General features: G+C 32.5%; 2 protein-coding genes and 1 long non-coding RNA gene across 4 annotated transcripts; 1 reads left to right on the forward strand and 2 right to left on the reverse strand.

The window, feature by feature from the left end:
* The first annotated feature begins 780 nt into the window (after positions 1–780).
* LOC114195428 (peroxidase 46-like) lies at positions 781–3,748 on the forward strand. 2 transcript variants are annotated; one of them, XM_085665491.1, is made up of 5 exons: positions 781–915; positions 1,100–1,242; positions 1,417–1,596; positions 1,737–1,902; positions 3,112–3,748. In XM_085665491.1, exons 1-5 carry the CDS (start codon positions 819–821, stop codon positions 3,525–3,527), a joined length of 1,002 nt encoding a protein of 333 aa, XP_085521617.1. In that variant the 5' UTR covers positions 781–818; the 3' UTR covers positions 3,528–3,748. The 2 variants fall into 2 exon arrangements, with proteins under 2 accessions (XP_085521617.1, XP_027941703.2); XM_028085902.2 differs by lacking the exon at positions 781–915 and adding an exon at positions 918–1,032.
* A 2,782-nt stretch (positions 3,749–6,530) lies between these two features.
* On the reverse strand, positions 6,531–8,404 carry LOC114195215 (protein ENHANCED DISEASE RESISTANCE 2-like). The gene is made up of 2 exons (XM_028085607.2): positions 8,247–8,404; positions 6,531–7,599 (listed from the first exon to the last, which is right to left on the reverse strand). The coding sequence occupies exon 2, from the start codon at positions 7,554–7,556 to the stop codon at positions 6,651–6,653; it is 906 nt and encodes a 301-aa protein (XP_027941408.2). The 5' UTR covers positions 7,557–7,599; positions 8,247–8,404; the 3' UTR covers positions 6,531–6,650.
* A 4,084-nt stretch (positions 8,405–12,488) lies between these two features.
* Positions 12,489–13,134, reverse strand: LOC114193612 (uncharacterized). Its single transcript, XR_003606288.2, has 2 exons — positions 12,863–13,134; positions 12,489–12,778 (listed from the first exon to the last, which is right to left on the reverse strand). It is a non-coding gene; the product is annotated as an uncharacterized LOC114193612 (long non-coding RNA).
* Positions 13,135–13,902: the final 768 nt, after the last annotated feature.

A 13,902-nucleotide genomic window follows, 5' to 3' on the forward strand; every position in this document is an offset into this window, starting at 1 on the left:
ATTCCTCGTTCAAAAGACCCATCACTCTTTAGTGTCAACAAGAACCTTCTCACCATACCCATCTTTGTGATCAAGCAAAGGTTGCATCTTTGAGGGCTGCACACATGTGGTGCACGTTCCTTCTGCATGAAGTGACAATAGTTTGAACGGTTGTGAAAAGAGTGTGCAGAGTACTACTTTGGAGAACTGTGTTTAGAGGGCAGTGATGGAGGCAAACCCAGAGAAGATGGGGTGAGCGAGAGAAATGTGTTGGCCAAAGCCATCACTGTTGTGTTTTGTGGTTGTTTGACTCATCATTTGTGCAAGTGGAGTGAACAAAATAGGAAAGTGATGAAGCAAACCATGATATAGCTGCGAAGTAACTTCATATGTAGTTAGAGATTCAACTTTTAACTTATTGTATATCCATGGTCCTTAAAGAGCTTGATCAAATTAATTGAGAGTATTCTTCCATATTGTGACCCTTAAGAAAATATTGGAACTATTAAATTTACAGATAATTTGTGGTGGAAAAAATGTTGATACATTAATTACAATTTCATCCTCTTATCCTTTTGTTCTCTCCTATTGTCTGACAACATTTACTAGTGTTAGACCAGAAAAGTGTGGTGGACCTTTATAGTTAGCGGTGGAAATGAAATGATGAAAGTACTCTTTTCTAATGATTCCTCAGCATAGAGATTTTTATCCATTCCTGGTGTAGAACAAGCCTCTTATAATTGTTGTTCCAAACACATGGTTGGTGTAAGGTAATAGAATTTACCATTATCTATAGTTACCAGGAAACATTCTTAAATGCTCCAGAGCTGGGAAAATGCATGACCATAACCTCTAACATTTATGTCATGCCACTGATTTCATCCAACCACATAAATGTAGCTTTGAATTTGGTCTATTTCACGGACACATTTTGCTGTATGCATCTCCCTTCTCTATCATTATCATGTGACTCGGAGATTCTCCTTCACACTGCAAACACTGAGCCCTTACTCAAAAGGACTAAAACTTGGTTCTATGGAGAAAGGAGCAACGGTTTTTCCTTTTCCCACAGCAGTTTCTTGTCTTTTCATTGTCTTCATTTTCGCTACTTCTGTTTCAGGTAGCCTGCTTTTCAACTTCTATGCAGCTTCATGCCCAACTGCAGAACTCATCGTAAGAAACACTGTCACTTCATCTTCTTCTTCTGATCCTTCAATACCTGGGAAGCTTCTTCGCTTGGTTTTTCATGATTGCTTTGTGGAGGTTAGCTTATACTATTAAAATTTTGGCTGTATATATTCATATTACTCAAAAATTTTCATGATCTTTCTCATTTTCTGCATTTCACTGTTGTGCTTGGACTTAATCGCAATTGTTAATAAAAAATCAAATGGGATTAGCTCTTAAGATGATGATGAATCATTTCATGATATGTAGGGATGTGATGCATCTTTGATGCTATTAGGGAACAATACAGAACAAAGTGATCCAGCAAATAGGTCTATTGGAGGATTTTCAGTTATAGAATCAGCAAAAAGAGTGCTTGAGTTCCTTTGTCCAGGAACAGTTTCTTGTGCTGACATAATTGCTTTGGCTGCAAGAGATGCTGTTGCACTCGTAAGTTATCCACTTACCCTCATTGTTACATTACTTATACTATAAATCTAAATGTAGAAATGAGAAAATTGAGTAATATATCAGAAATTGAGTTTAATTTGTTATGACTATTTATCTGAGTGGCACTGACTTAAGAACAGACTGGTGGTCCTATGATTCAAATTCCCACTGGAAGGAGAGATGGCATGGTTTCAGTTGCTTCAAATGTAAGACCAAACATTTTGGACACAAGTTTTACAATGGATGAGATGATTAACCGATTCTCCAACAAAGGGTTGTCTTTATTTGACCTTGTCATCCTCTCAGGTTCATATTCTTCTAAGTATTTTCATGTCCTATAATATTGGCACGCTTCTCTTTGATAAGTATCATTCCATTCCTTTGATTTTCGGTATCTTCTTCTCCTACCCTTTATTCTTAGAATGTAATTGACCATGCGTTTCATCATGATTGTGGTGAAAACCCCATAAAGACACGAGGCTAGACAATAGGTTCTGTTAGGTAGAAAGAATTGAATTTCTGATGCCATGCAGATGGAAACCAACTCACCACATTTATTACAATTCTGAGTTGGTCTTGTTTTCAGATCTCATTTTTTAACATTAAGAAAGTGAATATGTTTGGTATTCAGTACAAAGATCTCATAATATATAAAGACCAAATTAGACCGTCACCCTCCTACAATTCATAACTTTAGGTTTAAATATTATTTTGTTATTTGTTTTGGTCCAATTTGTTCAATTCGGTTCCTTTTATTTTGTACGTTCATTTTGGTTCATGATTTGTTAAATTATATTTAATTTCGTCATTTTCGTTGATGTTGTTTAAATGGATAACAACATAGTATACAAGCCGACACGGTTCACATGACGTGATACTGGTCACATTATGACTAGTTGTGTTTTGTTTAAATAAGTGCTTATTTTAGTTAAATTTGTTTAATTTAGTCTCTATTTTAGTTAAATTGGTTCAATTTAGTCTCACCCTCTATTTCATGATCCTTCATCACTGTCATCACCACCACTACCACTATCACCATCACCACTGTTTTTGCCACCACCAAATTGAACAAACTGGAGTAAAATAGTATTTAACTTTATAACATCCCTTCTTGTACATGAATACATCTTTTATTAGTTCTCAACAATTTAGAATCTCTACTAGTTTTTCCTGTATTGTTTGTTTGTTGTACCTTCAAATTACGCTGATAAATACTGATTTTAATATTTCAAATATATTTAATATTGTTTCAGGGTATTACTTATATGGAAAATGATATTTTGACTACTAAATTATGATAACTTTCTCTTACAACATGAAGTGTCATCTTTTAAGTAGTTTTAAAATACTAAAAATAAGAAAAAAGAAAAAATGGAAAACCACTTAGAAAATAAGATCTAACATTGTAAGAGAAATTGTCAGTCAAAAAATCATTTTCCTACTTTTATAGCAACTATACTTAAGGGCAATGAGTTTTAAGATGAAACTAGTAACATGCTTTTTTTGGATTTGTAGGTGCTCACACCATAGGAACAGCTCATTGCAGCTCATTCAGGGATAGGTTTCAACAAGACTCCAAGGGAAAGCTGACACTCATTGACAAAACCTTAGATAGTAGCTATGCTAATGAGTTAATGAAGGAGTGTCCCTTAAGTGCAAGCCCATCAGTGCTAGTTAACAATGATCCTGAAACTTCCATGGTCTTTGACAACCAGTACTACACAAATCTTCTCACCAACAAGGGTTTGTTCCAATCTGATTCTGTCTTGCTTAGTGACAACAGAACAAGGAAAATGGTGGAGGACTTGGCAAAAGATCAACAGTTTTTCTTTGAAAGTTGGGGCCAGTCTTTCTTGAAACTCACTACTATTGGAGTCAAAACTGGTGATGAAGGTGAAATTAGGAGCTTCTGTGCATCAACTAATGCATAAAAAACACACATATATATATAAAAGAGTGCAGCAACCAAGATTCTCTATGCATAATGGAAAATAAAGTCCAGGCACAGTTTTTATACCATGTAAAAAACACAGTTTATGTGTTTATGTATCCCTTCTCAATTCTTTCTGTCATCTGATGCATATTTCTTTTGTATTGCTGTAGCATAACAAATATTGATTTTCTTAATGAAGTAATGGCAATTGAAACTATACATGATTCACAAATATTGTTTCTTTCTAAAATAGGAACTTCTGATGCAATCTCTTTTTTTCCCTTGCCAGTCTAGATTTCCTTATAGATGAAGACTACATATGTACTAAACTAAAATTCATCTTTAAACTATAATAAAATTTTGTGTTTAATGTCTAAATTAAATTATAATGTATTTGCTCTCCAACAAAGGATACGCAGTTTCACAATATAACCTCAACATATAATCTATTAAAGAGAATATGCATATCTAAGAAGGATCTTCCCGATTAACTCAAAAGTCACTATTCTTAATAGAAAAGCAAAAGTTATTAGTCAAATTAGATTATGCAAAAAGATATGCAGAAGAATTTGAAGAACTAGTAAGAGCCAAATCAATAGCCTTAATCCGGATGAGACGAAAAAAACAATCAATTTAATCCATTTGATATGTTCAACTAAAATCGAAAAAGATAAGAAGAATAAAATTAAAAAGGCAAGATTTTTGGGATAATATTTCTAAGAATATAATATTTATCAAGAAGTTTTTAAACCACGAAAAAATTTAAAAGTATTCGTCAATAATTTCTCTTTAAGAGTATTATTGTAAAATATGTGTATTCTAGTAGACATGTCAAAGTGAGCCAACTCAACTCACACGAGTTGGTTCATCATGAGCCGGGTTGAAAATGAGTGAACTCAATCCGGCTCACTTTATGGTGAGTCAGAAATTTTGTAACCTGGCTTAACCTACCACGGGTTGGTGGGTTAAGTGGGTTGGAACCCACATAAAAAATTATTTATTTATTTATTTTCTAGTATTCAAATATTTAAATCAATTTTTAAGTAACCCATGAGATGACAATCATAGTAAAATCAAGAACCAATGTCTTGATCATGCTCACCACCAATATATGAAGAATTATTTTCAAGAAAATATCCATATAGTCTAAGAAAACATGGCGAATATTACAAATTTTCTATCATGCTATTCAACAAAATATAAATAAAAAAATTATACATTTTTGTCATGCTAATTTAGAAAAAATTATTTATAAGACGATTGCTTGAGTAATTTATTATAAAGATTACAATTAAAGATTAAAGTATCAACATATATAACTTAACAATCAAATTAATTAAAGATTCAAACTATTCAAACTTGAGCAACATTCTAGCATTTAAAAATATGAAATTATGAACATATATAATAGGAGTAGTAAATAATTATTAAAAAAATTAAACAAAAAATAAAAAAAATTGTAAAAAGATGTTGATGGATTAAGTGAGTTTGGTTAAATTCAACCTGACCACTTTTTAAAAAATTGAAAACCCAACCCGATTTGAACCCGTGATGAATCGGGTTGACACACGGGTTAAAAGTCATTTTGACATCTCTATATTCTAATATCTTCTTGTTCATATCTAATAACAACATCTCTATCAAGTATGAGTCGAGTGTTTTGTGAATTTAAGTTTGTTGACGAAATAAAATAGTCTCGATATTTTTTTAAATGTTTTTTGTCAAAGAGTTGTTTTTCAATATTTGTAAGTCTTTCTTTAACTTAATAACTTTTATTCTTTTTTTATCATTTGATGAGTCTGGGAGAGAAAGAAAGTGTGAGTTTAACTTCTCAGTTAACACATATTAGGAATGAATATTGTAGATACAAAATAGTTATCCTGAAAATGTAAAATATTTTCAAAATTATTAATCTATATATATCAACTTTAGTTACTTATGAGAAGAATTTGCAGAAGTAGGGTCACTATATCATAAGTAGATTTGATATTGAAAAATTACAACCAATCATTGTAGATCTTCAACTTTGTGTTGTCTTGCAGTCTTACACCATTATTTTATAACTAAAGTCCACCTTACCCAGGTTGGCATCCATGACTAAAAAAATTGTGCATGGGTGCTGCTGGTTCGTATCAACAGCTATAGATCATAATGATGGGATAAGTTGAGTGTCACTTCATTATTCGTTCTCTTTTCTGAATTAAAAATTAATTTTCATCCTCATCCCTATATTTAATAACTATACATTTTTTATCTTAATTTCATCTCTATTTTATATCCATATTATTTTTACCGATTTTTTAATGTTTTGAATATTAGTTAGATAATTTTTTTACTAAAAATAAAATTACAATAAAATCAATATAATATTATAAGACATTGATTGTCGAAAGATATTTTTTAATTCTCATATAAAATATCAAGAAAAATAATATTAAATAATAATTGAATAAAAATCATATAATTATATAAAAACGTAAAAAAGAGTTAATGTATGTTTAGATATAAAACTAAATTTTAGTAATTTAAAACGGAGTTACGTGTGAAAACAAAATTAGTATTAGGATGTACCATATCTATGAAGAGATTCATTTGTTATCTCGATATATATAAGTTCATATATATTTTCTTGTATGTGAATAGAAAAAAAGTTAAAGAAATCTATTAGAATTAATAGTTAGATTCTTCTATAAAAAAATTATCAATTAATTTTGTCTTTTTAAACAAAAATTGTGTAGCTCAAAACGGAGAAGTAAGGAATGTACAATACGCATTACCATTTGTTTTTCAACATAAAAATATTCAAATTAGTGCAACAACTGGTATAAAACTGGGCTGGGATAAATACAATAAACTCTCTTCTCTTTTCAACATAAAAAAAAAAAAAACTATTTGTGTGAAATTGTAAACATTGTTTCGTTAAAATAAAATAAAAATCATTAAATTAACCTTTTATATACATGCACTTTAGAATAAAATTAACCTTGGACAAGCACAAAGGTACAAAATATTGGCATTATTTTCTATATATCCAATAAATGAGGAATTAAAATCATAGGAGGGAGAAGGATTAAAATTCAAAAAAATCATAATCTTTTGTCACTAAAAACATATTCATAATCTAACGATCCAAAGCAAGGAGATCATCCGCAGACATATGGTGATTCACTTTGGCAGACCCAATCCCACGCTGCACGTGCGCTACTTGCGGCACGTGCAACGCCTCCACCACGGTGGCCGACGACATCTCCATCTGGCAAACCCTGACGCCGCCGATCAACTTCTCCGGCAGCTCATCCTCCGTCTGCGCCTCCACCACGAATCCCATGTCGATCGTAACTGCCGTCACATGTCCCAAGGCGACGTGCAGAATCGCATTCGCAATGGCGCTGCTTCCTATATCGACGTCGATTTCGAGGTAATTGGTCCCTCTGTGGTACGAGCATTGTAACGCCTTCCCTAACAAGCATGCGCCGTGGTTACCCACGGCTTTCTTCACGATCCACGGTCCCTTCACAATCCGGTTCACCAGCTTGAACCGCTGGTTCCGGAACGTGTCGTCGCCGTGCACGAACCGGTTCAGCAGCGAACACCTTTGGAGCGATTCCGGATCCTCCGCCGCGAAGTAGAACACCGCGCTGTGGTGCTCCTTCCCGCCGGGGATCTGGAGGTTCACGGCGAAGACGAAGCTCTTCATCGACTGCCCTTGGGTTTCCTGCGACCTTTTCAGCGCCTGCATTACGCGATTGTCCGTGCGTGAGAGCACGTGCTCGATTTTGGCGGTGGATTTGAGCCAGTCCATGCCGGCCGGCGCGAGGAGGTAATCGCCGGCGGGGGATTTTTGGCGGTTCTTGAGGTAGTCGGAGGAGCGGAGGGAGAAGAGTTCCCCCGGCGGCGACGCCCAGCCATTGGTTCCGTGTTCCAGGTCGACGTGGCGGAGGGATCCGCCGTGGATCGAGTCAGAGATCCAATCGGGAATTCCGCCGACAGAAGCGGATCTCCGGTGAGGATACGGCGGCGGCGTCATTGGTGGAGGATTTTATTGCAGACACTGTAGAAGTTGAACTGAACTGCATTTAAGATGGAGAGAAGAGTGTGTTAGCAAGGATAATTTGAAGGAGGACCTAGAAATAAAAGATAATAATTACTTAAAAACAATTAAGTCTTGGACGATAAAAGTTAAAAGTGTTAAAATAATACAATTAGAGACTAAAAATAATTAAGACAGTATGTACAGAGATTAAATAGATTATCTTTAAATATAAAGATAAAATTTGTATGATTGTAAGAACTGAATAATTTCTTACAAAATTAAATTTATAAAACAGCATATGTACTATTTAAAAATGTTCAAAGTTCAATAATTTAAGACATCAAATAAAGGTTCAACTTTTTCTGTAAACTGGAGAATAAAACTTTAGAACACAGTAATGAAATTATTGGCTTTGACAACTATATTTGGTGAATTATTGATTTTAAACATTATACTAATTCTGGAATGAGTTGGAAAAGCAGTGTGTATATTATTTTCAACTGTGTCCACATAGCATATATTATGTAAGATATTCTTTAAGAAATGTGTTTATCTACCAACCATATCATACATAACTTATCATCATTAAATTGCATAGATTTCTCCTCCTTTATTTAGTAGAAGAAAAGAAGGTTCTTAAATGTTGTAGATTAGGTGCATAATGAAAAATGTTAAATATCAAACCTTGATGAAGCATGTGCATAATACATTAATTTGAAGGAAATTGTTTGACAAAAAGACCTCGTTGAAGCTTGAAGAGATGAAAATGGGTTTGTTGAATTTGAAGCGAAAAATGAATGAGCGTTGGAAGGTGGTGGTGGTGGTGTAGGCATGTAAAGTTGTGTTGTGTTTTTGATGGATTTCATCGGCCATTGTTACTTGATTTGGAGTTGCTGGAAAGAATTTTTGCGTTTCCGTGAATTTTAGCAAATTTTTGGGGCCATGGGATTTAAGGAATTTTCTATTTCCTTCCCTTTCCCTTCTCTTTCTCTCTGATCCTCGTTTTGTGGTGTATCTACTCTTGTGGATCATTTCTTAATGTAGCTATTTTTATTTTTGGGTAAGAGAGGTGTTTCATAAAATCTCCAACCAAGAAAATATCATTTTCTGGTGTTGGCTATAGTGTTGTAAGAAAATATTATTACTTAGAAGATCTATTGAAATAAAATGTAGTGGCTATAGGTATATATACATCTTTCAATTAATATAATATAGATTTTTTTTTTAATTTAAAAAAAATGAATTGACAAATCAGCCTATCTCATCCATTTTGTAACTCACTAATTTAACTTCAATTCGTCATCCATGTTATTCAAAAGTTTCACTTAACTTGTAAATCAAAGTTGTTACTCGATTCATTACTAGTAAAAATTATTTTTTTTCAAAAAGTTTAATACTTTAAAGCTATTTATGTTAAATATAGGTTAAATTTCGTTTGATTTCAATTTTTATTGAAATCATTTAAGAAGGCCTCTTTTCTTTTTCAATTAAGTTTCATTTTTTATAAATTAATTTAATTGAGTCTTTTATACCACCTACATTAAAAACATATCACCTGTCAATTCTTAGATTTATAAAAACTATTAATTAGTATAAGTATATTTATTAAATAAATTTAAGTTTCATTTACAAAAAGAATAATACCTAGAACTATTATATTATTAATCCATATGTTTTATAAGATTAAAAGTAATTTATTTAAATGAAATCCAATGATATTGTTAGAATTTGTTTAAAAATAATTTTATAAATATTTAATAAAAATGTTTAATTTTTCTAAATATGAGACTTAATTAAAAAAGTAAATTTCCAGTTAAGTACATATCAAAGTATTTGAAAAGAAGACACAATTCACGGCATACAAAATATATTAATCTTAAATTTATCCAAAGAAAAAAAAAAGGAAAAAAAAATCATATACACTTCGAGTAGTTATTTACACCCACCATGTAAGACTTAAACGCAAATGAGTTTCTTAACAAGATTCATTTAAAGAAATATATGAGATTCCCCTTAAGGATCTCTCGAGAGTCCTCATTCTTCTTGATGTAATCATTGAAAATCTTGGTCATCGTCTCTCAAATTCTAACTGTGATCATCCTTTACTTTAATGGTTGATAAGATAAGTCCTCTAGAACTTAAGTTATTTTCTTAATCAAATTCTTTACTTTCGTATTCAATATTATGTGTGGTTATGATTTTTGTAACAAAATCTGCTTCAGTGCGGCTTTTACGAGTTTCATAAAGAGGCTTACCGACCCAAACCAATAGACATGAATGATTGTGAACATCGTACACAATATGATTTAGTTTGCAGTTGTGAAATCACAATAATAATAAAACAAGATTAAGTTCCAGCTCAATATGATACAAAGAGATCATTTTCCCAAATAATTTGAGAAAGTTCTACAAAATTGACATGATTTGTTAATCCATATATGAAACAACAAGTATAAACTAACATTCTTTAGTAAAATGTAAATGCTTTTCCGCACACAAAAAATACATAGTGAATAGCCATTTACGTTTATTGAACAACATGTGTGGTTACAATTTTATTTGAGTACAATGACTTCGAATAAATATTTTTAAAATGATTCATTTTTAGACAAACGACTTATTTTATAAGCATATGGGATTTGCTTCTTGAAATAAATAAATGACTACTCATTTGTTAAAATAACATTATAAAAACATTTTAAAAAAACCTGTTTAACATATTAAAAAACATTAGTTTTAAAAATACAAAACCAATCCATATAATTATGTTTAAAATAAATCGGATAAAGTGGGAATGTTTTATGGATGAAGACTTAAACCGAAATTCATTATTTTGTGAAGGATCAACTAACCCCTTCTATTAAGACATAAGCATAACTCGTTAAACTAAAGAGATGAATTTTATGCCAAATTTTCACATATCCTTTCATATGAAAAAGAAAGTTAAACATAAACTATTTCCAAAAGATTTTGGTAGAGTTGCACCATTCTACTAGTGCTTCAGTGGGGTATGAACATCAAAAAGTTCCCCAATCGTTAAGACCAAAATTACTTATCAAAAGAGACTAAAGTCGTCCCAACCAACCACAAAGACCAAATTTAGAGTTCATCCAAACCACACTTTTGGAGGAAAAAGAAAACTTAAAACAAAACAAAACACACCATTAAGAAGCACAGTGAAATCACTTTCAGCTTTAGATTACACGCAGGCAGCTACATATAGGTTAACTGGTTAAGCCAATTCCCTAAAATGCAATATAAATTGACCACTGATATCAAATAGCACACAGCTTACACTATTGTACACATCTATAAAAGTAAAATTACCAACACCAAAACTGCAACTTATTGTTATTATAGAAGTTACAAAAATTAAATTACATAAGACATACCCTTACCAATCGCTTATTTCGATTGATACCTGCATTAGATCACAGAACCAGTATATAATGCTTTTTTGTTCCAAATTTTATTGCGTACTCTGTGTGTATGGAACTTCAATGAACATCAGACAAACCCAGTAAACATGAGACCCGAGTTCAGAAATTAAGTGAACAGCAGATATATCATTCATATTTCCCATTATTTATTCTCTACAGGCAGTAACAGGTATGGTACAAAACTATGAACTAGACAAATTTTCTACTTCTCAAAGATATTCTCACAAACTTGTTGGTGTTTCAGATTTTTTCTTGTGTGAATATCAGAATTAACAAGTAAACACATGCATATTTCTAAGACCTACAGCCAAGGCTTAAAAAGTCAACATTGACAAGATAAGAAAGATGAAATCAAAGGAAGATCATTTTATTGTGAGAAATAGGAATGCCGGGACTCATCAATATTAACTAGTAAACACTTTAACAACTTTTTTTCTAACAAATTCATTGTTATATTCACTAATATGTAGTGAGACTCGTCCAGATACAAGAGTCTCAATAAATTTTAATCAATAGTGAAGAGTGTGCTACAAAAGGCTCAATAAATTTCAACTAATATTGAAGAATATATTACATTGGTACATTAAAGATTGTTGCTAGCATTTCTCTAGTTCTAAGCTAAATCCCGGGATACTGGTTTAGCTCTGGTTATAGATCAGGACTCCAACAGACACCCAAAAATTTAATGTAATACCTTTGGTTAAGGCAAACTATAATAACACAATGCAATCATTCATAACAAACAGTTTAGATCAAGTTTCCAAGGAAACATCTTTTACCCACCTTAAATACCAACATAAGTGCTCAACTGCTCATAAATACCTGATTCTCCCTGGTGTATCACAGCCTTGTTACCCACTTCTCGACAAAAATGATACAACTTACTTAAACACCAAGATCCATGCCCCTTCCCATAGCCCACAACTTCAAAGTCTTAATTTGTAACACCATTCACATCTATGAATGCAATACATAGATATAAATACTTGAAGAGGAGAGCAAATAAAACAATTTTCTCCATAAATTAAAATAAATTGCTGCAAAATCTAATTTATAAAATCTCTCATATACCAAGTTCTCCAGTAACTTATTTTTATTTATAAAATAAGCTCACAAGAAAACTTGTTTCATTTGTTTCTTCTTCTCATATAGGTGTTGATTTCGATATTTTTGAATCACGGAAATAAACATAATGCATGTTTGAATAAACATCACCATAAAATACTTCTATGAACAAGAGAGCTAGTATAGGTTAAGAAAAATCATGCTGTAGAGAAACTAACACGAGAACTACAAATTACTTTACATATAAATAACTCATGGAATAACTTCTTTCGTTTTTGTTGCTATTTTGTCCTTGAAGTATCTATGAAAACCTTTATCCAAAGACACAAAGCACACAATACAAAGAACATAAGATGAACTAAATTGCAGCAAGATTCTACTCCTCGGAGATTATTCAATTTTGGCACAACAAATCACACTCTAGCTTGTGAAAGCAAGCAATGTTGACTATATCACTAACACTCAATTTAAAAATAAACAGAAACCTCATTCACCACTCTTACACAAAAAAAAAAAACAAAAATCCTATCCTCTAATGCACATAATTTCACACAACAATTATTTGTAGAAAACGAAACTAAATGAGATTTTTTTTTTTTTTTAATTCAATCAGTGAGCTTTTCTTCTCACTTGCTGAAGTTCTTGTTGTTGTTGTTGCTGCTGCTGCTGTTGCGACCTATTGTCAGTGGCCAATCTATAAATCCAATAGACCTGAAAAAGAGAGATAGAAGTGATTAGATTAGGTTTTGATAAGGTGAAGAAGAGGAAGAAGAAGAGTTAAATTGTTAGGGCTACCAAGGCGAAGACGTGAAGCGCTATTAGAAGAACGATCAACAACGACACTGCATAGGAGATCCATGAAGGACCTTGCGATTCAGATTCCGCCATTGAACAAAAAGAAGAGAGGATTTGGATGCGCAGCAGCACGGCGTCGTTTTACTGGAATGCGGATCCAACCCTTTCCTTTTCCATTTTCTGGTTTCTCGACACTCTCAGTAAGATCTCACTCTGTCTCTTGTCGGAACATGCTCTCACTTTCTCACTTCGTTGAAAAAGTTGAAAAAGTAGAAATGAATCCAATGGTTCATTTTGTTTACGATTTAGAAGAGAAAACTGAGTTTGCCGTAAAATTTAGTCATTTTCAATAATTTATGCTGATTTTCTTGGTCTAATTTATGTGCATTTAGTTTTCAAAAATGTTCTTATGAAATTCCTACAATGTTTAAAATTGACTTATTTAGTGATGTTATGTTAGGTTTGAAAATTTTCAATCTTTGTTTTTTGTTTTTCTTTTTAATCCGAAAAAAGTTTTGAAAAACCTGATACTAAATATTTAATGGTAAAATGTGATTACAAGGTTCTTGTCCCTAAAAGAGAAATGATGCAATGACACCTTTTTTCTTACCACTTCCTTACCACTTGATATGGCGTGAGATATTTAATTTTAATTTTTTTTAATTTAATTGAAAAATGAAATGACAATGCAGAAGGTTAGATTATGCACTCGCGCCTATTGGATACTTACCATTCATCACAGAACCTTCCTCTCTTTTCATTTTGATTTTTCAAAAAACGTCTCTCCTCTGCTCCAACTCTTCCCCAAACCTCCCCAGAAAACCCTCCCCGCACACACCTCTCCTCCACCTTGAAAATTCATCACAGACCCCTCTCTCCTTTGAATGTTGAAACCCCAAACTGTTCTTCGAAAAACCCTATACCATTTTAATCTTCAAATTGTTCCCCCTTTCCCAAATCCCTCTGAACCAACTGTTCCCCATACCTTTGAACCAACTGTTCCCGAAACCTCCCCAGAAAACCCTTCCCGGACACACCTC

Source organism: Vigna unguiculata, chromosome 8, assembly GCF_037176805.1.
Source record: "Vigna unguiculata cultivar grain cowpea cultivar isolate G323 ecotype 2 chromosome 8, ASM3717680v1, whole genome shotgun sequence".
NCBI lineage: Eukaryota > Viridiplantae > Streptophyta > Magnoliopsida > Fabales > Fabaceae > Vigna > Vigna unguiculata.

Coding starts and splice junctions, on each gene's coding strand:
- LOC114195428 (XM_028085902.2), top strand. CDS start 918: ATGCATCTCCCTTCTCTATCATTATCATGTGACTCGGAGATTCTCCTT. Junction 1,243..1,416: donor TTCATGATTGCTTTGTGGAG/GTTAGCTTATAC, acceptor CATGATATGTAG/GGATGTGATGCATCTTTGAT. Junction 1,597..1,736: donor CAAGAGATGCTGTTGCACTC/GTAAGTTATCCA, acceptor ACTTAAGAACAG/ACTGGTGGTCCTATGATTCA.
- LOC114195215 (XM_028085607.2), bottom strand. CDS start 7,556: ATGACGCCGCCGCCGTATCCTCACCGGAGATCCGCTTCTGTCGGCGGA.